Raw genomic sequence first — 25,185 nt, 5'->3', positions numbered from 1 at the left:
AGAATCCTCAAGCAGGTTCTACCAACTTTATCCAAGAAACCAAAACCCTTGCCTTTCTAAAACCACCAGCTTTTATCAGGTGATTTACCAATTTTGTTTTTTGTGGGTCAGTCACTCGTCTAGGTCTTATGGACACACATTTAAAGGAAACAGCGCCTTCTACCATTTCTTTGCAGTGCTGGGAGGAGGTGACAAGACACAAATTATGGGAAGTCTTTCTTAGAATGACGGGAGTGGAGAAATCTAGTTTTTGTTTGTTTGTTTTGTTTTCTGGAAGGTAAAGATTCCATTGAGTAAACTATTTCATCCTCAACAACGTTGATGCTTTCAAACGGAAAGAAAAGAACTCAAAAATTCCAAGAGGCTAAAATGTTTTACCTTCTATATTTCCATCTTCTGTATCTGAGCTGCGGACAGTGTAGTCTTGACATGCGATTCCTTTGTTCCTTTGACATTCGGAATCAATTTAGGACTGCTCAACCATTTTGCACCTTAACTCATCTACTGTCCATACATATTTTGTCCCTAAGAGCGCATACTGCTCATCCGGTTACCAGTGAGTGTTGTCTTCCTCGCCCCTCAACCCCGGCTCTCTAAGCCCCCATGGGTTCCTATTTGGTAGAGTGTCTACAGTTTGGGTCAGGATAATGGGGTAATGCTCTTGCAGATGGCCAGAATCTAGTTTTTATAATGTTTATCTAGTGACTCGTAACAGCCTGTAGCTCCAGCTCTTGAAGATTCTTTTTGTCTGGCACCTACACTCACAATCCCTTCTCCCTGCCCCCTCCCACACTACACATAATTAAAAATAGAATAAATTTTACAAAGGTGTATTTTAATGAACAATGGCAATACTCGTTTTACAGATGGAAGAGAGGTTTTCATTTCACTGAAGTTTTACTGCAGAAGGCTTGCGAGTCTGAGTTACTTTAAGAATATAAAGCTGCAAGCCTCAAATATCCTAAGAGAGAGTGGTTGCAATTTTTGAGGGTTTCGGTAGATTCAGTACTTAGATTATGCTTGTCTGGAGAAACATATGCCTGTGAGAAAATATGCCCGTGAAACATCACAGGATATTCTAATGCCTCTTTTCTGAGTGCGGTCTCTTCCATTTCGAGAGGGCTCCCAAGTACCTAGACTGAACTGGGATGAGCCCTAGAGCTCTGCAGGCTGCTGGAAGAATCCTGGTGTTTTCAAGGTGCAGGATTCTGAGCAGCAGCGCGACTAGAGGCTGGAGTCACTCAGTGTTTCCTCCCAGGCTGCTGCTTTCAGCGCAGCCCGGCGGATGTTTACTGGTGTCCTAGCAACGATGCGCGCGGGCACCTGGGTGCCAGGCGACACTGCAGGTGAGTAGTCTCTGTGGCGTGCTCTGAGGTCGGGCTTACAGTCTGGATTTTCTTCGGGCCTTTCGGTCCTTGGGTCTCCTCTAGTCTCATCTCTCTCCCATCCCTCTTGGTCTCCACTGTGGCGCCTCTCACACTCTCCCCAGCATCTCCAGTCCTTCAGCTGTCTCCTCCCCACTTCTCTTCCACCCCCTGGGTTCCTTCCTTCAAGCACTTTCCTTCTGCCCCGAGTTGGCCTAGGGATCTCCTGCCTTCCACCAACAGGTCTACTGCCCCATTTCAGTCCCTTCCTAGTCTTAGGATATGGTTCCCTTCCTCTGCCCTCTGCTTGGCCTCCTGCTCTCACCTTGACCTTCACCACCCACCTTTCTCCACATCTCTATCACATCAGAGTACTAGGGGCTCCAACTGCAGAGCTCAGACTTGAAATGTGTCCACCCGGTGCCAGGGTTCTTCTGTCTTTCAGAGGCCATGCATGTCCTGGCTCTCCATAGATGTTACTTATACTTAACCTAATGAAGATTTGGATTGTTATAGTGATTATTTCCAAAATTATTGCAATTTGTTAATGATAAGGGAAGCTTGGAGCTTAGCATAAAAGAAAACACACTTTGTTCCTATTTAACTTTGAACTTTGCTTGGAAACATTAAGACATTAATTTAAAGATACGTCTTATGTATTTGCTGTAACCATGTTTGTTAATGTCAAAAGAACTAACGGAGTAATGATGATGGGGCTGGGAGAAACTGTCTTGTTAATGTCGTAGGTTTTGTTTGCTTGTTTGAGCACTACCGATTTTCCACTTTTTTTCCTAAGAGTATTGTTCTCACTTTCAGGATTGTCCCAGCATCTGAGGCATGCTTAGGGCTCCTGCTAATAATCACTAGAGGCTGTTCATTTCTGGGCTCCTCGGCATTGATTGAGAAAAGGAATTTATATAGTCTTAATCGTGAGTTTATACATTTCCATAAAAATTTCTCATGAGCAAAAGAACTTTCTGCATGTCTTAGTTCCCTTCAAAGTGTCTTCTAAGAGGTCTTCACGATGTTGCCTATCGACTACCATAGTCCCGTGTGATCCATAAAACCCAGTTTCCTTTAGAAAGAGTGAAGGAAAGAAATGGTGTGCACACTGCATGTATGTGTCCTGAAGCAAAGAGTCTACTGATGATTAAATATGGGCAGAGCTTTTCTGGATTAGATAAAGCATTTGCATGTTTCAATTGTTTATAGTTATTCTCTGAACACTAGGAAACTAAAGTGTCAGTCACATATTTTTGTATTTAACATCAAAAGCACTGATCAACTAGAAATAGAAAAAAAAAGAAATCACAGAAAAATATGTATATCATATTTTGTCTCACAAATATCTCTGTATGTCTACTGTGTGTGTGTGTGTGTGTGTGTGTGTGTGTGTGTGAGAGAGAGAGAGAGAGAGAGAGAGAGAGAGAGAGAGAGAGAGAGAATGAATGAGCCACAGACAGACAGACACACACACACAGAAGTGTTTATCCAAAACACCTGGACTATGTAACAAATATCTTGTAATGACAACTTATTATTTTGAAACCAAAAGTACAGATAATAATCTTTCATAAATAATACATTTTTAACACTAATAATGCTCTGTGAAGAAAAAGAATTGTAAATGTTTAGATACTATTATACTAGAATATAGAACATAGGAAGTTTCTCAGCCTAAAATGGAATTACCTGGATGTAGTCTGTTTCCAAACACTGGCTGACACCAGTATGTCAGAATGTATCATAAATTTTGTGGCTGACATTGTCATCATAGTGCAATTTCACAAGCTGCTGAGCTCCTCAATGAAGTTCAATATAGAGCAAAACATGAAAACTTTTGTTTCATTTATATGACAACTCCAATCCCAAGATATTCAATGCATGTTAAAACTGCTTTGTGACTCTCCTAAAGTGGAGGAAAATTTTAGGCTGTGATATTAACTTCTCTGAAGTTTTCCAAACACCAGATGTTGCAGATTTCAGCAGAGTTCATCCTGCTGGGCACTCCTATGCATAAAAACAGTATTTGTATCCTTGACACTCCCAGCTAGATGCCAACAATGTCTCTTCCTGCCTGCCATTCGGTCACACAGTGTTGCTATTCTGATCTCAGCAGGAAATAGTCCCCTGGAGAGAGCTGCTGAAGTCCTGTTATGGATTTTACATTTTAATGTGGTGCAGAAAGTAAAATCTCCACTCTCTGTCTCAAACATTTTATTTCAACGCCTTTGTTAAAATGGCAGAAAAGAAAAGCTCAATTTATTTTGTATTTAATTTTATGACCGTCTAATATTCTGGAGGGAAGGTTTTACTGGCCAATGGCATTATAAAAATATAGACAATCTTTAAACAATGCTATGATTATTAGTAAGTTGTTACTTTGTTCTTAGTTAATTTCTCAGATAAAGTCATCTTTTAGGGATCTCCTTGTACAGACAAATTTCTGTTTAGCCAACATGAAAGACATTTATTGGATTTGTTTTAAATTTAATTGCTACACTGTTTTGGTAAGTTTGGATAAATAGACTAAAAATCTCTGTCCTGATCCTACAGCTGTCATACTTACTCTTAAGAAAACAGTACTTCTATTTTGAATATGATCTCTGAGCAAGAATATAGGACTCCCTCCTGTGCCCTGAATAAGCACAGTGTGCTGTACTAACTTTCCTCAATAATTAAAATGACAATTCACAATCACACTTTGATCCTATTTTTATTAGCGTCAGACGCATGTAAGGAACTCTAGAGACTTGAGAGAGGACTTGCCTGCCTTCAGTGACCCCCGGCAGATATTATGACTGTAAGAGAATTAGAATAACAGGTTTCATTTAATTGCCTAATTCTAAATGATATGTGGCTCACATCAAATGTGTGTGTGTGTGTGTGTGTGTGTGTGTGTGTGTGTGTGTTATTTTTACTCAAACCCCAGCCTTTGTCAGAGCTGGGAAGCAAAGCTCTTACTGCCAACCTCCTCTATTCTGTTTTTCCATTCTCGAAGGTTTTTTTTTTCTTTCTGTCACGCTGTTCTGTTTCTTAGGCTCTTGGAAATTAGAAAGACGTTATTAATTTTAGGGTAGGCTGATACTGGAAATCTCTTCAAACAACTCTGTTTTATGTAGTGATGCTTTCTTGTTTTATTGTATTGAGGAACAGTTAGATTGTTAAAAATGCTGAATGTAGGTTAGGTAACACTAATGTAAAATCTTGAAAATGAAAAAAATGTTCATGTGAAAATGTGGATGCCTCTAACTCTTTCAGTTTTGAGGATTAACAGCCCCCATGGGTGTGGCGTTGACCAGGTTGGCACAGTGGACTGCTGCAGGATATGAGACTGGAACCCTGGAGATCACTCCTCTGAATGAGTCGATATTGAATGAAATTACTAAGTTTGTGGAATCTTTTTCTTATAAGTATCCCCAAGAGGCAAAATTTGTTTTTGTAGAACCACTTGAGTGGAAAACATATTTGGAACCCTCAGCATTTGAATCAGGTTATGTTGTCAGGTAAGCCACATTAATTGCTTCTAGAATTCAGCACAATTTTATTTAGCTTTTCATTGACTGGGTGAGGAGTTGGGGCTAATTAATAATGTCCTAAACTTGTTGCAAAGTGGAGATACATAGAATACATAAGGATATTTCATGTGGACACATGGGATTTCCTCATTTTTCATTTAAATGTCATTCCTTTTTATAGCGGATGCATTTTTCCAGATCTCAGCTTTCCCTTTCCTGCTTGCCTTTCCATACACCTATATGACTTTGTGGATGTTAGTAGCTACTGGTGATGGATTTGGTATAACCAAATCCTCACAGAATTTAACCATCACATGCCCTGGGAGGGTGGAGAATTTTCCTTAATATATGAGAGGATACTGGGGGAGGGTATAGGGAACTTTCGGGATAGCATTTGAAATGTAAATAAAGAAAATATTTAATAAAAAAATATATGAGAGGATAAAACCTGGTGCTTCATTCATGTTACACATGTGCTCTACAACTGATCTCCACCCAAGTCTTTAAGGAAGAAACTTCTTAACAAAGAGTTTCAAATATGAGATTTATAAAGACCCTATCAGTAGATCAAAGAGTGAAGTATCAGTTCAACTCTTTTGAACATATATATGTGAACATATGTATATATGTGCACATACAAGCATGCATATGGATATATACTATCCATGGTTAGACATACATATATGTATTGCTGTATGCTGTATTTGAATAATAAGCAAGCACAGGTGTATTTACTTGAGTGTGCACCCTCAGTTAATTATGTAGCTTGGTTATTCCCTTTGTTGTATCTGTCCCTTTTTGATGTTGCATTTTTCTCTCTTAAAGACTGATCTCATGCAAAGCAGTTTCCTAGCTCACTAACACTCCCTACATATAGCTTTCCTCTTTCCATTTGGGACTGTTTGGACAATAAAGTCAAGATTTCATTTAACAATTGCAAACCCACTCCTGAACTGTACTGAAGAGCTCTTTAGTGACAAGCCTCCCTTTCCTGAACTTCTAATTTTTAATATCTGCTAAGTGTCACTCACTATCTTCCCCAGAGGTAGTCATTTGTAGATGAAGGCCCAGTTCTTGGTTGTTTCCACCTAAGTTCAGTGTTTTTTTTTTCTAAACTTTTGAAAGATGGATTCATGTGTAAAACCAATTAAAAACACATTAACTACTTTGTCAAAGATGGTTTTACAACAAATAACAGAAAAAAAAGGCCATCCTATCTGGTCTCTCCATTCCTTCCATGTGCCAAGTCCCAACATGACCACATCCACGTCCTTAGCTGGTGGGGATGCAGTACATTCCTCAATGGTGTTGCTGTTTTTCTTTTGAACAAATTCGTTTGACTTAATTTTCATAGGTAGCCTCTGCCTGCAGTCTTTTTGTATTCTGCCCCTCCTGAGGGAGATATGTGGACATTTTGATGTGAGGTGTGTCTTGAAACAACAACCCCTTGGCTACATTGCTTCTGTCAAATTTATTATGAAACTTTCCCCTTTTGCTGCCTATTACTTTTGTCCCTGACCTTTACTAAAGATGTCTTTGATGTGGAAAGGGATGAGACAGGTCCAATGGTATCACTTACTGGGAACAAAAACCATGCTTATGTGGCTCTGATGAAAACCACATGGGTACTGAGTGACCTGAAAGAGACAACATTTACAGATAAGATTCTGTGAATAACAGAAAATACTAAATACTTCATGTGTCTAGGTCTTACACTATATCTTGATTTACATGCCAAGTAAAGGAATGTTCATCAACTTATAGTCACTCTTCTATTACTGTAACAAAATGTCTGAGGCATCAACTTGAAAAGAGGAAGAGGTTTGCTTTGGCCCATGGTTTCTGATACTTGTTTTTGTGCCCCATTGTTTTGGAACTGTGGTAAGGTAGCAGGAGTGTGTGATAGAAGAAGCTTAACTCACTTAAAGGTATCTGTAAAAATGAAAGTCTTAAGATGCAGAGTCCCAGTACTCCCTTCCAGGGAGTCTCTGGCATCTTCCTTTTTCTTTTTTCTTTTTTCTTTTTTTTTTAATTAGGTATTTTCCTCATTTACATTTCCAATGCTATCCCAAAAGTCCCCCATACCTTCCCCCACAGCCCCCTACCCACCCACTCCCACTTTTTGGCCCTGGCGTTTCCCTGTACTGGGGCATATAAAGTTTAGTTAGTTTAGTTATGAACATTACTTCATAATGTTCCACCTATAGGGTTGCAGATCCCTTTAGCTCCTTGGGTATTTTCTCTAGCTCCTCCATTGGGGACCCTGTGATCTGTCCAATAGCTGACTGTGAGCATCCATTTATGTGTTTGCTAGGCCCCGGCATAGTCTCACTAGAGAATGCTATATCAGGGTCCTTTCAGCAAAATCTTGCTAGTGTATGCAATGGTGTCAGCATTTGGAAGCTGATTATGGGATGGATCCCTGGATATGGCAGTCACTAGATGGTCCATCCTTTTGTCACAGCTCCAAACTTTGTCTCTGTAACTCCTTCCATGGGTGTTTTGTTCCCAATTCTAAGAAGGGGCAAAGTGTCCACACTTTGGTCTTTGTTCTTCTTGAGTTTCATGTGTTTTGCAAATTGTATCTTATATCTTGGGTATCCTAAGTTTCTGGGCTAATATCCACTTATCAGTGAGTACATATCATTTGAGTTCTTTTGTGATTGGGTTACCTCACTCAGGATAATGCCCTCCAGGTCCAACCATTTGTCTAGGAATTTCATAAATTCATTCTTTTTAATAGCTGAGTAGTACTCCATTGTGTAAATGTACCATAATTTCTGTATCCATTCCTCTGTTGAGGGGCATCTGGGTTCTTTCCAGCTTCTGGCTATTATAAATAAGGCTGCTATGAACATAGTGGAGCATGTTTCTTTCTTACTAGTTGGAACATCTTCTGGATATATGCCCAGGAGAGGTATTGCTGGATCCTCCGGTAGTACCATGTCCAATTTTCTGAGGAACCGCCAGACTGATTTCCAGAGTAGTTGTACAAGCTTGCAATCCCACCAACAGTGGAGGAGTGTTCCTCTTTCTCCACATCCTTGCCAGCATCTGCTGTCACCTGAATTTTTGATCTTAGCCATTCTGACTGGTGTGAGATGGAATCTCAGGATTGTTTTCATTTGCATTTCCCTGATGATTAAGGATGCTGAACATTTTTTCAAGTGTTTCTCAGCCATTCGGTATTCCTCAGGTGAGAATTCTTTGTTTTGCTCTGAGCCCCATTTTTTAATGGGGTTATTTGATTTTCTGGAATCCACCTTCTTGAGTTCTTTATATATATTGGATATTAGTCCTCTATCTGATTTAGGATAAGTAAAGATCCTTTCCCAATCTGTTGGTGGCCTTTTTGTCTTATTGACAGTGTCTTTTGCCTTACAAAAGCTTTGCAGTTTCATGAGGTCCCATTTGTCAATTCTCAATCTTACAACACAAGCCATTGCTGTTCTATTCAGGAATTTTTCCCCTGTGCCAATATCTTCGAGTTTTCTCCCCACTTTCTCCTCTATAAGTTTCAGTGTCTCTGGTTTTATGTGGAGCTCCTTGATCCACTTAGATTTGACCTTAGTACAAGGAGATAGGAATGGATCAATTCGCATTCTTCTACATGATAACCACCAGTTGTGCCAGTACCATTTGTTGAAAATGCTGTCTTTTTCCCACTGGATGGTTTTAGCTCCCTTGTCAAAGATCAAGTGAACATAGGTGAGTGGGTTCATTTGGGGGGCCTTCAATTCTATTTCATTGGTCTACTTTTCTGTCCTTATACCAGTACCATGACATTTTTTATCACAATTGCTCTGTAGTGAAGCTTTAGGTCAGGCATGGTGATTCCACCAGAGGTTCTTTTATCCTTGAGAAGAGTTTTTGCTATCCTAGGTTTTTTGTTATTCCAGATGAATGTGCAGATTGCCCTTTCTAATTTGTTGATGAATTAATTGAGTTGGAATTTTGATGGGGATTGCATTGAATCTTTAGATTGCTTTTTAGCAAGATAGCCATGTTTACAATGTTGATCCTGCCAATCCATGAGCATGGGAGATCTTTCCATCTTCTAAGATATTCTATAATTTCTTTCTTCAGAGACTTGAAGTTCTTATCATACAGATCTTTCACTTCCTTAGTTAGAGTCACGCCAAGCTATTTTATAATATTTGTGACTATTGAGAAGGGTGTTGTTTCCCTAATTTCTTTCTCAGCTTGTTTATCCTTTGTGTAGAGAAAGGCCATTGACTTGTTTGAGTTAATTTTATATCCAGCTACTTCACCGAAGCTGTTTGTCAGGTTTAGGAGTTCTCTGGTGGAATTTTTAGGGTCACTTATATATACTATCATATCATCCGCAAAAAGTGATATTTTGACTTCTTCTTTTCCAATTTGCATCCCTTTGATCTCCTTTTGTTGTTGAATTGCTCTGGCCATGACTTCAAGTACAATGTTGAATAGGTAGGGAGAGAGTGTGCAGCCTTGTCTATTCCCTGATTTTAGTGGGATTGCTTCCAGCTTCTCACCATTTACTTTGATGTTGGCTACTGGTTTGCTGTAGATTGCTTTTATCATGTTTAGGTATGGGCCTTGAATTCCTGATTTTTCCAAGACTTTTATCATGAATGGGTGTTGGATTTCGTCAAATGCTTTCTCCGCATCTAACTAGATGATCATGTGGTTTTTGTATTTGAGTTCGTTTATATAATGGATTGCGTTGATGGATTTTCATATATTAAACCATCCCTGCATCCCTGCATCCCTGCAATAAAACCTACTTGGTCAGGATGGATGATTGTTTTGATGTGTTCTTGGATTTCGTTAGCGAGAATTTTATTGAGTATTTTTTGCATCGATATTCATAAGGGAAATTGGTCTGAAGTTCTTTATCTTTGTTGGGTCTTTCTTTGGTTTAGGTATCAGAGTAATTGTGGCTTCATAGAATGAGTTGGGTAGAGTACCTTCTGTTTCTATTTTGTGGAATAGTTTGTGCAGAACTGGGATTAGATCTTCTTTGAAGGTCTGATAGAACTCTGCACTAAACCCATCTGGGCCTCGGCTTTTTTTGGTTGGGAGACCATTAATGACTGCTTCTATTTCTTTAGAGAATATGTGACTGTTTAGATCGTTAACTTGATCCTGGTTTAACTTTTGTACCTGGTATCTGTCTAGAAATTTGTCCATTTTGTCCAGGTTTTCTAGTTTTGTTGAGTATAGCTTTTTGTAGAAGGATCTGATGAAGTTTTGGATTTCTTCAGGGTTTGTTGTTATGTCTCCCTTTTCATTTCTGATTTTGTTAATTAGGATGCTGTCCCTGGGCTCTCTAGTGAGTCTGGCTAAGGGTTTATCTATCTTGTTGATTTTCTCAAAGAACCAGCTCCTCGTTTGGTTGATTATTTGAACAGTTCTTCTTGTTTCCACTTGGTTGATTTCGCCTCTGAGTTTGATTATTTCCTGCTGACTACTCTTCTTGGGTGAATATGTTTCCTTTTTTTCTAGAGCTTTTAGGTGTGTTGTCAAGCTCCTAGTGTTTGCTCTCTCTAGTTTCTTTTTGGAGGCACTCAGAGCTATGAGTTTCCCTCTTAGAAATGCTTTCATGGTGTCCCATAAGTTTGGGTATGTTGTGACTTCATTTTCATTAAACTCTAAAAAGTCTTTAATTTCTTTCTTTATTCCTTCTTTGACCAAAGTATCATTGAGAAGAGTGTTGTTCATTTTCCACGTGAATGTTGGCTTTCCATTATTTATGTTGTTATTGAAGATCAGCCTTAGTCCATGGTGGTCTGATAGGATGCATGGGACGATTTCAATATTTTTGTATCTGTTGAGGACTGTTTTGTAACCAATTATATGGTCAATTTTGGAGAAGGTATCATGAGGTGCTGAGAAGAAGGTATATCCATTTGTTTTAGGATAAAATGTTCTGTAGATATCTGTTAAGTCCATTTGTTTCATCACTTCTGTTAGTTTCACTGTGTCCCTGTTTAGTTTCTGTTTCCAAGATCTGTCCATTGATGAAAGTGGTGTGTTGAAGTCTCCCACTATTATTGTGTGAGGTTCAATATGTGCTTTGAGCTTTACTAAAGTTTCTTTAATGAATGTGGCTGCCCTTGCATTTGGAGCATAGATATTCAGAATTGAAAGTTCCTCTTGGTGGATTTTACCTTTGATGAGTATGAAGTTTCTCTCCTTGTCTTTTTTGATAACTTTGGGTTGGAAGTCGATTTTATTCGATATTAGAATGGCTACTCCAGCTTGTTTCTTCATACCATTTGCCTGGAAAATTGTTTTCCAGCCTTTTACTCTGAGGTAGTGTCTGTCTTTTTCCCTGAGATGGGTTTCCTGTAAGCAGCAGAATTTTGGATCCTGTTTGTGTAGCCAGTCGGTTAGTCTATGTCTTTTTATTGGGGAAATGAGTCTATTGATATTAAGAGATATTAAGGAAAAGTAATTGTTGCTTCCTTTTATTTTTGTTTTTAGAGTTGGAATTCTGTTTTTTGTGACTGTCTTCTTTTTGGTTTGTTGAGGGATTACCTTCTTGCTTTATCTAGGGTGTGGTTTCTGTCCTTGTATTGTTTTTTTGTTTGTTTGTTTTGTTTTGTTTTTTGTTATTATCCTTTGAAGGGCTTGATTCCTTGAAAGATAATGTGTGAATTTGGTTTTGTCATGGAAAACTTTGGTTTCTCCATCTATGGTAATTGAGAGTTTGGCTGGGCTGGCATTTGTGTTCTCTTAGGGTCTGTATAACGTCTGTCCAGGATCTTCTGGCTTTCATAGTCTCTGCTGAAAAGTCTGGTGTAATTCTGATAGGCTTGCCTTTATATGTTACTTGACCTTTTCCCCTTACTGCTTTTAATATTCTATCTTTATTTAGTGTAATTGTTGTTCTGATTATTATGTGTTGGGAGGAATTTCTTTTCTGGTCCAGTTTATTTGTAGTTCTGTAGGATTCTTCTATGTTCATGGGCATCTCTTTCTTTAGGTTTGGGAAGTTTTCTTCTATAATTTTGTTGAAGATATTTGCTGGCCCTTTAAGTTGAAAATCTTCATTCTCATCTACTCCTATTATCTTTAGATTTGGTCTTCTCATTGTGTTCTGGATCTCCTGGATGTTTTGAGTTAGGATCTTTTTGCGTTTTGTATTTTCTTTGATTGTTGTGCCGATGTTCTCTATGGAATCTTCTGCACCCGAGATTCTCTCTTCCATCTCTTGTATTCTGTTGCTGATAGTTCCATCTATAGTCTAGATTTCTTTCCTAGGTTTTCTTTCTCCAGCGTTGCCTCACTTTGGGTTTTCTTTATAGTTTCTACTTCCCTTTTTAGGTCTTGGATGGTTTTATTCAATTCCATCACCTGTTTGGTCGTGTTTTCTTTCAATGCTTTAAGGGATTTTTGTGCTTCCTCTTTAAGGTCTTCTTCATGTTTAGCAGTGTTCTCCTGTATTTCTTTAAGTGAGTTATTAAAGTCCTTCTTGATGTCCTCTACCATCATCATGAGATATGCTTTTAAATCCAGGTCTAATTTTTCGGGTGTGTTGAGGTGCCCAGGACTGGGTGGGGTGGGAGTGTTGCGTTCTGATGATGGTGAGTGGTCTTGGTTTCTGTTAGTAAGATTCTTACGTTTGCCTTTCACCATCTGGTAATCTCTGGAGTTAATTGTTGTAGTTGTCTCTGGTTAGATCTTGTTCCTCAGGTGTTTTTGTTAGCCTCTATCAGCAGACCTGGGAGACTAGCTCTCTCCTGAGTTAAAGTGCTCAGAGTACTCTCTGCAGGTAGGCTCTCCTCTTGCAGGGAAGGTGCCCAGATATCTGGTGTTCGAACCTGCCTCCTGGCAGAAGTTGTGATCCACTCACAGAGGTCTTAAGATCCCGTGGACAGTGCTGTTTACACCTTACAGGTGTCCACAGACTCCACGTCCAAGGTACCCCTGTGCTGGCGTGTACCGGAAGGGACTTGTGCCCCTGATCAGGCCAGGTTTTCTGCTTCCCTAATTAATGCAGTCTCAGGTCCTGTGCGATTGTATTGGAGCAGATGCTGTGTTCCACTCACCAGAGGTCTTAAGATCCCGTGGCAGGTCTTGTGGGTAGCTGGTGGGTGTCAGCTGACTCTGCACCCTAGCTACCCTGGTGCTGGCCAGACCGGAAGGTTTTTTTCTTCTTGTAGTTGTGATAAAAATACCTTGATAATTGGAAAGAGGGTATGTCTGGCTCATATTTGCAGGTTATAGTCCATTATAGCAGAGCACTAGACTGGCAGGAGGGAGATATTAACATGGTACCCATAGCCAGGAAGCAGAGAGGGGAAAGTACACTCCTGCTGCTGCTCAGCCTCTGTCATAGGTAATTGTTGTCAATTTGACACAAACCTAGGCACATTGTGGAAGAATCTCAAGAGAGGAAATTACCTCCATAGGATGTACTTCTCGGCATATCTGGGGGTGTGTGCTGTGGTATTTTCTTAATTGTAGTAGGGAACAACACACATGAGCGCCATCTCTGGGTAAGGGGGTTTGGGTTGGGTTGAATAAGAAGGGTACCTGATATCTTCAGGAAAGCTGAGTCAGTAACAGTGTTACTGTACTGTTTCTGCCTCAGGACTGACCTCTAGGTTACTGCTTGGAGCATCTGCTTTGGCTTTCCTTGAAAACAGACTGTAACCTATAAACTTGAATAAGCTCCTCATTCCCCAGGTTGTTTTTGGTCAGTGTTTTATCACAGCAACAGAAAGCAAAGCAGAGCAGAAACTGGTACCAGGAAATGGGGTTTTACTGTGATGGACCTGCCTATTTGGCTTTTATTTTTTGGATTATTCTGGGAACAAAATGAAGAATTTTGGAACTTTGGGCTGAAAGAACTGTTTAAGTATTCAGAACTTAATGAGCTGTTGGGTGAGCTTGGAAGATGAAAATATCAATAGAATGAAAGACCATGGAGGTTAACGAAGTTTCAAGGGAAGGTTTGAGTGACTCTCAAAGACTATTAGGGATGGTTTTGTGAGACTTGAGAATCAGTAATTTATGGACAGCTAGAGCAGGAGAATCACATGTGATTAACATGAGACCAGCCCCTTATTTGAAACCTTTGGTCTGCTAGGACAATCAGTGCTAGTTAGCTACAGTTGAGAAAATCAGCTGAGATTAATAAGAGACCAACATCAATGAGGTGAAAGCTTTTAGGAAACATTTCCTTAGGGTCAGCATGTAGAAGCAGTGTTCCAGAGGGGCCAAGGCTGCATTTCAAGGTAGATGCTGAACTGGCAATGTGTGAGACTTTCCCATGTAGTGTGCATTTGGAAAGCAAACAAAAGTCAAAGAGAAAACCTGATGTTTAGTACCAAGTAAGGCCCAGAGAGGTCAATGTTACAGGTGCAATTCCCAGTTATAGGAGAGTCCCCAGGATTGAAGGGATTGGCATCATAAGGAGTCTCCTATGGTGGTGTAATCCTTGCTTCTCTGCTGAATTATAACTTAAGCCAGTGAGCAATGAGAGACAGCCCTTCCCCTTTCCTAGTGGCCACCTCAAGTTTCACTACACCCAGTTCAATGGCTTTATGTTTTTGGCTCTCAGCCTAGAGCTCAGCCTTATGTGCTTCTGTTTAAAACTGAGTGACCATCCATTTACCTGAGTAACCCTTAGAAATGTCCTTCATCCTAAAAACTGTTTTAGGAGCTTGTGTAGATAAAACAGTTTCTACACCGATGCCATGGCCAAATCGACAAGCATTTCATGCAGCCATTTATCCCACAGGTATTCAGCTTCCTTTAGATGCAGTTACTGTTGGAGGCACTAGGGATGGAGACTGTGTCCATGGGTACCAGGCAATACACACTGACAGAGATTCTGTGCTAGCTATTGTTGCTGCCACAAATGACCAGAAAACCAATCACTTAATAAAACACAAAGTTTAGTATAGTTCTGGAAGACAGAGTCTAAAATAAATCTGCAGGGTAAAAAACCTCAAAGTATGGTAGGAACTCATTCACCCGAGAGACTTCAAGAATTTGTTCTTTCCTTTCCCAACTCGAGGAAGCTTCTTCCTTGGCTTGTGGCTGGATCTGTCAACCCAGCAGTCTTTGCCTCCTTGATCCTGTGAGAACCCTTATGATTTGTTTGTGTGCAGAGGCAGAGTGTTCTTCAGAATCCTTGTTAGTCCATTTGCTTAGCCATCAATTTAATTCCCCTTTATCCCTGAGAGCAGAGTATTTTGGAAGGCTGGTATTCTGTTTTCTATAGTCTCTTACCCTGCTTGTTTTTATTTTAATGACATAGTACTGTGGTTTGGATAAGTCTCCCAAAGGCTCCTGAGATTAAAGCCTTGGTCATGAGGGTGGTGCAATTGGGAGGTGGAAGAATCTTTACGAGCTGGGCCTACTGAGAGATGTCAGGCCATTGGTGGTGCTGTCTAAATGGGGATGTCTGGACTCAGTCCCTCTTTCTTGCTCTCCATTCCTTCATGGGCATACATGAGCCACTGTGTGCTTCCACCCTCATGTGCTGCTTGGCTACAGTTCCAAAGCAACAGGGCCAAATTATGGTGGAATAGAACCTTAACAACTGTGAGCTCAGACCAACCTTTCCTGTTTTGTGCAGATAATCTCAGGTATTTTGTTACAGCACCCAAACTTGACTAACACTGTGCCAGGAGCAAATAACCTGGATCTGTCAGATTTGTTCCTCATGGCTAATAATCAGGAGAGTTCCATATCTGTTTCCCCACAGTGCAGCTTCGAATAGACTGCAGGCTCTTCACATGCAAAGTAGCTCTCTCAGGAATATAATTACATAATAAAATAGTGTAAGCAATAGCTAATTTAAAGACAACATATTTAATTTATGTTGTAACTGATAGAAATTTATATCAATGTCACTCTCAAGAAACTCTTAAAATACTTAAGTTCTAGCTTAAAAAATAAACAAACAAAATCAAATACTAAAAATAGGTAAAAACACTAAAATCAAAAACCTGGGAGATCTAATAATTTCTGATCAAGGAAAGGCAATTTAGAAAATTTGGTTATGATGTTAAGAGCAAAAGAAACTGACTTAGGATGTTTGGAGTGTGGAGATAGTCCACAGAAGGTTCTAGTTTGCCTTTCTGTTCGTAAACACAAAGTAGATGTGAACCCACTAATTACTAACCACTAAGCACTGTGGGGTAAAATAGAGTAAGGTTGGACACCGAGTTTGACTGCCCTGTTGAACTTTCATCCATCTTTTGAAAAGACACCAGAAACCCTTAGAGAAACCTGAAGCTGTGACTAATTGTGTTCAAAGTGAATTCTAGGAATTGTGGGAATCATATCCTGTGAGGCCTGCTGCTCTGGCTGCTGGGAGCTTGGGAGCTGAGTCACAGCATGGGAGTGAGGACAAGGAAGGGTGAGCTTTCAGTCAGAGCCATTTCTAGTTCCTGGGGACTCTAGTATAGTCAGTCTTTCTAAATATCTTCTTGATAACGTCTCCTGATATGAAGATAACTTCAGCTTTCATCTCCCCCATTTTTTAGTGCAACAACAGCTGAATCAGAAGACACTGGTAAAGATGGACAGCCCCTGCTGTTTCTCTCTGTACCTTATATTAAAGTGAGGAGCTTTGGGCAACTGTCACAGTTGTTATCCATTGCCACAGACAGCAAGCTGCAGGAGGCACAGGCCTGTATTGAAGGTGATATGCACTCTCCACTTGTGATGTCAACTTTCAGACACACAATCTTGGTGGCTGGGGGAGGCTTTAAGTATATTCACTTGAAAAAATTCTACCATGTAAAAGATAAAACATCGTATGTACTACTTCATGAGAGTTGTTCATGTTCCTGGCTGAACTGTTAGTATCCATTTTGTTTCACATGGAAAGTCTGGTGTATCACCGATAGGGTTCTGGGTTTCTCATTTAAGCATATGGCTTCTGAAAGTGCCCTGTAGTCTGTAAGTTTATGCTTGAAGACAGGTTACAGGGTGCAGCATCTGAGACTACTTCACCTTAGTATACAGCATTGTACATAGCAGCCTGTTTCCTCCAAGAGGGATTTGAATTTGTTTTTGTTTTTGTTTTTTTGAGGAGACATCCATTCTTGTTTTTCTTCCTCATTAAATCTGTTTGTGACATCACAGCCTTCCGTGAATAATTATGTGCATTCAGCTCCATGGGAAAGTTTCCCTTATACTGAGGAGACACATTGATTTTATTATTATAACTATTAACTAATTATATTATTATAACTGTCTAATGTGAAAAATACTGCAATTGGTCTCTTACACCTGTGTTATGCACATTTACCATAAGGGAAAAAAAGCCCAGTTACAGGTAACAATGGATTCTATGTCTTTTGTAGGCTTAGGATAGGTGACCAGTGGGTTTCAGGAATATGATAACTGAATTCTGCCTACTTCTATGTGAGGTTAAGAGGGTACACCTTAAAATGTTGAAAATGTTAGGGCTGGATCACAGGGTTCCCAATGGAGGAGCTAGAGAAAGTACCCAAGGAGTTAAAGGGATCTGCAACCCTATAGTTGGAACAACATGATGAACTAACCAGTACCCCCGAGCTCCTGACTCTAGCTGCATATGTATCAAAAGATGGCCTAGTCAGCCATCACTGGAAAGAGAGGTCCATTGGACATGCAAACTTTATATGCCCCAGTACAGGGGAACACCAGGGCCAAAAAATTGGAAATGGGTGGGTAGGGAAGTGGGGGGAGGTATGGGGGACTTTTGGGATAGCATTGGAAATGTAATTGAGGAAAATACATAATAAAAATATTAAAAATTAAAAAAAAGAATAATTCTGTTGGATCTGGTGGCTAGTAATTATGTTTACCTGGGAGGTGTTTCTTCTAAGAACTTTACATTGTTTTCCATGATGCTTCTCTATTAGCATTAGAGTATCTAAGTTTGGGATACACTATATTTGTAGGATCTAGAAGAAGACTGAATGACTCTTACTGATTAAGCATAATCACATGATCCAAAGTGAATAAAGGCACATTGAAAAAGAAAAGAAAGAAAGAAAGAGAGAAAGGAAGAAAATGTTAGGGCTGGACTCAATGGGTAAGAGCACATGTGCAAGCATTAGGACTTGAGTTCAATTCCCAAAACTGACATAAAATGCTGGACATAGTTGTACGTGTCTGTGAACCAAGCACTGTGGGTGTGGAGACAGACAGAGGGACTTGAGCTTACTGACTGCCATCCTAAGTCTCGGTTCAGTGCAGACCCATCTCAATAAGGAGAATGATAGAACAGGGTACTGGAATCCTTTTCTGAACTCTGCACACATGAGTGGGCAACCCATACATATGTGTATATATATTTCACTATATTAAACACACTGTGATTTACACAGCTGACATAATACAAGGAGGAACACATGAAAAAGTATAAGACAGCTTTTATACAATGAACTTTCAGAAGGAGGGGGGAATTCAAACAGGCTTGTCCAAAAGAAGCTGAGTGAGAGAAACCAAATTAAGGAGAATTTGGTGGGATTTCTTATCTTTGTCTTTGTTGCACTGGATAATCTTTATTGTTTATGTTGATATTTTGCCAGCAAACAGAGACCCTGTAGTGAAAATCTTGGGTCCAGATTATAATGAGATGAAAGAAGACCCCACTAGCATGACTCTTCTCGATACGATCATCAAAGATAAAGAGATGTATATGAAAAGGAAAGTTGCCATCCTGCTAAAGCAGCTGGACCTGCACCTGCTCAACCATTCCCTAAAGCACATTTCACTGTGAGTGCCGGTGAAGCATCTCAGATGCAGCCACAAAGGTGCTCACAGCATCTTACAAAGAAAAACAAGAAAAAGCACAATAGTTACTGCTACTGAGTTAATGGTTCAGTTTACAGGAACAGAGCATCCATTCTACTGGATTTATTTATACAAGTTCTAATAACAACTTTAGTTATTCTTGCTAGGACAGTCTAATGGGGTTTTCTCCAGGTCAGAAGGCATTGAACATGTGACTCTCTTTGAGATTCTTTAGATAATTATACATATCAAGTGATAGCACAAATAGAATGTAGAGTTTGTGCAGTACAAATTGTGTTCATATTTCTAGTATTTTCTATGATATGGTACTATTATTATGAAATGAACACTTAAGGGCAGGCAAGATGGTTCAGCAGGGAGAGATGGCTGCTGCCAAGTTTGATGACCTAGGTCCTGTCCCATGGTAGAGGGAGAGAACTGACTCACACAAATTGACCTTACCATGTAAACTCTGGTACGCATGTGTGCCCACACACAGATACACTGAATAAAGAAAGAAGTAATTTTAAAAAGAAATTAGCATTTATGTGTACTTAATATTATAGTAGATATGATTTTTTTTACCATTTACTTTTTAATTTTATTTTTTCAAGCTTTCAGATGTATATGCATTTTATACTTCAGACATTCACTCTCTTAGCTCCATTTTGAGACATCCCTCCCTCTCTCCCTCTCCCTCCCACTGGTCCACTGGTCCCCTTTGTCTCTCTTTACCATTAATTACAAATAGGCAGGTCCACCTGACATGATGGAATGTGTCCATGCATTTCCTTTAGATTCTGTTTCAAAGAGCTTAATCATTTAACATTTGTTTCAGAGAGATCAGTCTGAATCCAGGGACTTTTAAGAAAGATATTGAGTTGCTCAAACGTTTCTCGGGAAAAGGGGAACAGACAGTGCTGGAGTCAATCGAATACACTTCAGGTTGGTGTCTTCTCGGGCTCATTTGACATCATTTTTATCTTTGTGATTGTGTTCAAAACACTTTTTCATAGTTTCATTCCAGTTGAGTATTCAAAATAATGAACTTTCTTATTCTCATAATATCTATTTTAGTGAAGCTGATATACTTTCAACTCACTAAGCTAAACTCCTCCTACTTATGGTTTCATGACTGGTTTCAGATTATGAATTTTCAAATGGGTGTCGTGCCCCACCATGGAGACAGATTCAAGGAGAAATCTGTTACGTGCTGGTGAAGCCACATGACATGGAAACTCTGTGCCTTACCTGCAGCACAGAAGGGGTATTTTTAAATGGTGTAAGTACTCTTTAAAGGATCATCACAAACCCCAGACATCTGGGGTTCTGTGCTAAGTATGTGAGGGGAGGCATGTATCATAAGTTATGTTGTGAGGATGATAGAGAAAGGAGCATTGCTCTGTGAGACTGAAACCCCATCTTTCTCTATGCACCTCCTGAGAAAATCCCAAACAATCTTAATCAGTTTTTGTAGTTGTCACTGCGGGGCATGGAGTCAGTTTTTGAAGAAACAGGATTAGAAGTAACCCTTCTTACTTCTTCAAACTAAAATCTCTTTGTAAGAATCAGTTCCCAGATTAGCTACACACATATTGAAGGTAGCAAAAGACAAAAGGCAATGTTGGAAGTTAAGAACTGTAGCTTCCACCTTGAGAGTTCAAGGGCAAGGGAGTGGAAGAGGCGCATCAATGTGGAAGATAGGGGCCAGAAACCCAGCGAGCTGGAATCCAGCCAGCTAGGGTGGGGCTCCTTCTAGACTGTTCTGAGTCTTGTGGAGCTCAGATAGTCTTAATAAAGCAAGCCTCAGCTTGGGGAGTGGATACTGTCCAGTTTATGCTGGTACCTCAAGAAGTGGCAGACCTGGGGCTTGGGCCTATGAAGGTGGAGCATCAGTCATTCAGTAGTGACATCTCTGAAAGCCTGTGGGGAAATGAGAAACTGAACATTGAAAACAACCATACACATGGGAAACTGAAGAGACACAGTGGGACGGCGGGACTATTAGGAAGAAGGACATTTTTCCTTTGATCCTTTTTGTCTGAACCTAGCCCAACCTACCAAAACAGAAGTTGAGTTTAGATTCCAAGGATCCCAAAGGAGGTATGGATGGGTCCCTCTGAGCTAAGAGACAAATAGCAGCCAGACTGGAAGTACACATGTGAATTTTGCTCTCTTTTTGAGTCACTGAAGTAGCCAGGAGGACCTCAGCTGCCTCCCCATTGAAGCTTCTTTGGAAGTTTCAGTGTGAGCTTGGGACACAAAAAGAAGATCCGTGTCTCAACAGAGAACCCCACTGTCACAGGAGATGGTTTCACAAGGCCTTCCACTTTGCTTGTGTTGATTTCAGCATCCTGGTACCGCATCTAGGATGGCCTTCTGAAATCTACTGGCACCTTTGAGTGCTGATTTTTTTGTTCATGAGCATTTGATGACTTATTTCTGCATAGAGAAAGTAAGGCTATAATCCTGGTTATTGATTTCTTTGATATTTTAGAAAAGTAGAATTTCTAGTTATGATTCCAGATTTTGCTACTTTGTGGGTTCTTCTTTTTCCCACCCTTTGTCACCGTGTTTTCACTTCCTAACACTAGATAGGTAGGAGAGAAACAAGACTGAGAGCAGGGAGTTATGAAATCCTTGAACTGTAGGAGTCAGGTCTGGTTCTTCCTCCGAGTTCCGTGTTCCCAGAAATATGACTCACTCAAAATATATTTACGAAACCCTACTCCATCTAGCTAGGCTCTTCTGACTACATCATAGCTTAAAATAACCCATTTATTCTAATCAAGGGTGGTCTCAACTCACAAGAAACCTGTCTCTGTATTTGTTTCCCAAGTATTGGGATCAAAGGCATGAGTTTATTTATTTAGTATTATGCACTCTTGAAAACATTTATATCAATTTTTAATCTTTCTTCCTTCATCGGAGATTACTATCTATGCAGATTTATTTATTCTTTTTCTGTCTTTACTATCCTTCCCGGTATTAAACTTGATCTAAACTTCTTTCCATTTTAGTGCCTGAGCACACTCTCCAGCATACTGTACTTCTAGGCCTCAGCCTGGGTTATGTATCATGTGCTAGGCGAGCCATTATCTGTTCTCCTGTGGGACACCCATGTCTAAGGAGACTAGTTGGCTAATCAGAGTTATCGTTGACACCCTAGCAATTCCCCAATCCATGCTGTTTTTCATTAGACCATTGTCTGTCAGTGTATCCAATTGGATACTATGATGGCATATCATATTTAGACCTCAATTGACATTAATCCCTTGTCTTTATACATTTAAAACTGTTATATTATCTCTATGACATGTGTGTTTATTTAACTTATTTATCTTCCCTGACAAAAGTGATTAATATTATGTATTGTTAAACTGATAATTACCATTCAATAGTCAGAAAGCTTAACAATATTTTTTTATTATTCTCTTGTCCAGAGTTTTCTGGATTCCCTAGTTGGATGCTTTTCTTCTTCTGGAAAGATAAAAGCAAACAACCTGCTCAGCCCTAATGCTTGCATTGAGTAACAGAATAGATCTTCCTTAGGGCAAATCCCTTTTGTCTACAGAAAAAGCATTATCTTTCAAATTGAAATTGTAAATATACCTTATATAAATAAATATATATTACCCTTCTCTTTATATAAATTTAAGATGGATGTGTATTTATTTTTTAAATTATTAAGAACATTACTACTTACTATTAAGCAAACCCCTACATAGGAAAAAATATCATTTTGAATTTTAGATTGTCATTTGTAAGTGGCTGTATTTATTAGCAGAGGGTCTCATCCTGACTTTAGTGTTTCTTTGGAATCCCCTAGCCATTCTGCAGTTCTGGCTCTGAACAGTCAGGGCTTTTGACAGCTAACAATCTCAAGACCATGTGTCCTGCCATGTTAGGCCAAAGCCTCTGGCCTCTGCCCACTCCCTGCCTCAGCTCTTCTGTGGCAGGTTGGGGCTGGAGCCTTTAAATTTCTTCCCAACCCTCCATCTGGAGCTCCTGCTCCTCTCTTGAAGGGGTGCTCAGTGTCTCTGTGGTCTGGCTATTGCTTGTGCACAGCTTTAGGCCTTTAGTTTTGTGACTATGAATTGGGCTGTTGAGGCCCCAGCAGGCTAGCATGTATTCCAGGTCTCCATTCTCTCTATAAGCAGTTGCCTTCTTTTTAAAAGTTGTAAAGTGCTGCTTTCTTTTCTTTTCTTTCTTTCTTTTTAAAAAGATTTTGCCTCTTTTCTTAAAAAGGCAGAGCTTTAAAGTTGTTTTGTTTTGGGGGAGAATTGGGGCCTCTATCAGGAAAGCTATCTCAGGTTAGTTTGGGTCCCATATGTAGACGTTAGCTCTGGTTCTTTCTCCTAGCCCCATGCTCCTAGAAATAAGACTCAGACTCAAAAAATATGTTTACAAATACCTAGGCCATATAACTAGGCTCTACTCTTATTAGATCATAACTTAACATAACCCATTTATTTTAATCTGCATCCTGCCACCTACTTGGCTGGTTGTCTGTGCTCAGGTAACAACTGTCCCTTGTATCACATCTTCCTGGGCAAATCTCCCATGTCAATCTCCAGTGGCTTGCACTATCTCAGAATCCTTTTGTTTAGCAGATGTCCCACCTTCTATTCTACCCTTTGCTAAAGGCCATAGGTTTTTTTAATTAACAGGTGATTTATCCATACAATGCACAAGATATTTTCTCTATACTGAATCTAATTTCTTTTTTTCTTCTTTGACCATAGCTACTAACAAACTACAACCAATCTCCCTCAATGACCAGCAACCATGCACCACGCCTTTCAGGGCCCTAGCATGTATATACCCTCTGAAAAGTTCCCAGAATTCCAAGTGTCACACAAAGAAATTATCTAGCTGCTTCTGCTTGAGCACAAGGCAAATCATAGTCAGCTGCTACAGACAGTATGAAGGAGCCCCATAGCCCCACCCCTGGGATTAAAACAAAAATACCTTCTTATAATATTTTGGTGTTTTTTTTTTTTAAAAAAAACAAAACCAAAATTCCAAAACTGTTGCTCCATAGTTAGAATAAGATAATAGAAGGAATAATTTATTAGGCCTTATAGAGAGGATCAAGCAGTTTTTGTTTCTATCAAAGATTATACTGGGAAACATTAAATATTCATTTCAGGTTTAAAAGAAAGACTCGAAAATTGAGAACCAGAAAAACTTTTGTTAATTTCCAAATATTAATGACAGACAGTATAGTTGTGTGTTTCAGATGCAGTACAGAAGAAAAAGAAATGAACTAAAGGCAGAAGCAGGTGGAATATGGCACATGAGAGGGGACAAGGGGCAGACAATTATCTAGGGATGTTAGCCCTAGAAAATGAACTCACAGCAATCTGATACACACAGAGCAGGACACAAATGTGACCACAGGACAGGCTTTTCTCCAGTGAAATTCCAAGCCTCGGGCCTTTTGTGACTTCATCAATTAGGATTCTTGAAGTCATTTGATATTTTCATAGTAGAGGAGAGCCAGGACTTCACAGGCTAGAGAGCAAAGCTCTACATGCATAGAAGAGGTACTCAAATGGGGAAGGGGTGGATGGATGGGTGATGTAATTAAACCAAGGGGGAGGGTCTTACCTATACACATCATAAACAGAGACTTCCACACTGAGAGTTTGTAGGAAGTAGGGGTTATTGAATAGAGTGGAAATGAGAATGGTTAAAACACATATTATACAACATTGTCAAAATTTATTTAAAAATCCCACCAACATGTGTGCACAGGCTGTGACATACTGTTTTGGGCCTTCTGTTGACTGTTCCATTAATCATACCATCAAATCTTTCCTCCCAAAGGGAAAAACAGAAGAAGAAGGGGAGATTAACTATGAGAGAAAAGGTGAAATTTACAAGGACCTTGTGACATGTTTAAAGGACAAATCACCAGTATTTTCAGAGAATATGTCTAAGCATGTAAGTTCTGATCACTTTTATGTTGCTTGATTTTAACTTTTTATAGCCTTTCCCTCTTTCCATCACTCTAAACTCACTTTAAATTTTTAAATTACTATGAACATGACTACTTACTATTACTATAAAGTAATTTTCAAATGTAAAGTCACATTTTTCGTTCTCCCTCTGTTGAACTCTAATCTATATTGTTCTATTAATTTACCTATTCTAGATGTTTCATATCAGTCGACTCATAGAATCCACTTAATATCTGTGCCTATGTGAGAGAAATCATATTATGGGGTTTATTTAGCTTATTTCACTTAGCATGTTGTCTCAAGTTTATCTATCATGTTTAAATTTAATTTCTTTTCATGGTTTCATTTGCTTACATTGACACACATGTTATACTGTTCTTGTTTCATTTCCCATCACTTGGATAAAACACGCCCAACAAAAGCAACTTAGGGGAGAAAGAGATTATTTTAGCTCCTAGTATCATGTTATAGTCTGTCACTGCAGGAAGACAACAATACTTGAAATAGCTAGTCATGTGTACAGTTAAGAGCAGAGAGAGGAAATACAGGCATGCTTTAGTGCTTCTCTGGCTTTCTCCAGTCTCACACAGTTTAGAATTTCCT

The 25,185-nt window shown here is 39.5% G+C and overlaps 1 protein-coding gene across 8 annotated transcripts in view; it reads left to right on the top strand.

Moving 5' to 3' along the window:
* The first annotated feature begins 1,318 nt into the window (after positions 1-1,318).
* The window catches only part of Odad2 (outer dynein arm docking complex subunit 2), a 220,973-nt gene continuing 197,106 nt past the window's right edge, over positions 1,319-25,185 (top strand). For 2 of the 8 annotated variants that reach the window (XM_085833537.1, XM_085833539.1), the window contains exons 1-8: positions 1,330-1,346; positions 2,181-2,293; positions 4,633-4,870; positions 16,372-16,529; positions 18,412-18,598; positions 19,455-19,561; positions 19,762-19,898; positions 24,449-24,565. In XM_085833537.1, coding sequence (XP_085689663.1) covers positions 4,647-4,870; positions 16,372-16,529; positions 18,412-18,598; positions 19,455-19,561; positions 19,762-19,898; positions 24,449-24,565 — 930 coding nt within the window. In that variant the 5' untranslated portion in view covers positions 1,330-1,346; positions 2,181-2,293; positions 4,633-4,646. Of the gene's footprint in view, positions 1,347-2,180; positions 2,294-4,625; positions 4,871-16,371; positions 16,530-18,411; positions 18,599-19,454; positions 19,562-19,761; positions 19,899-24,448; positions 24,566-25,185 lie in introns of those variants that run through there. The other 6 variants (XM_085833542.1, XM_085833541.1, XM_085833536.1 and 3 more) reach the window with 6 other exon arrangements.

Source organism: Mus caroli, unplaced genomic scaffold (assembly GCF_978045245.1).
Source record: "Mus caroli unplaced genomic scaffold, Mus_caroli_1 scaffold_19, whole genome shotgun sequence".
Taxonomy (NCBI): Eukaryota; Metazoa; Chordata; class Mammalia; order Rodentia; family Muridae; genus Mus; species Mus caroli.
The sequence above is the reverse complement of the archived record's forward strand: the minus strand, read 5'-3'. Positions and strand labels throughout refer to the sequence as shown.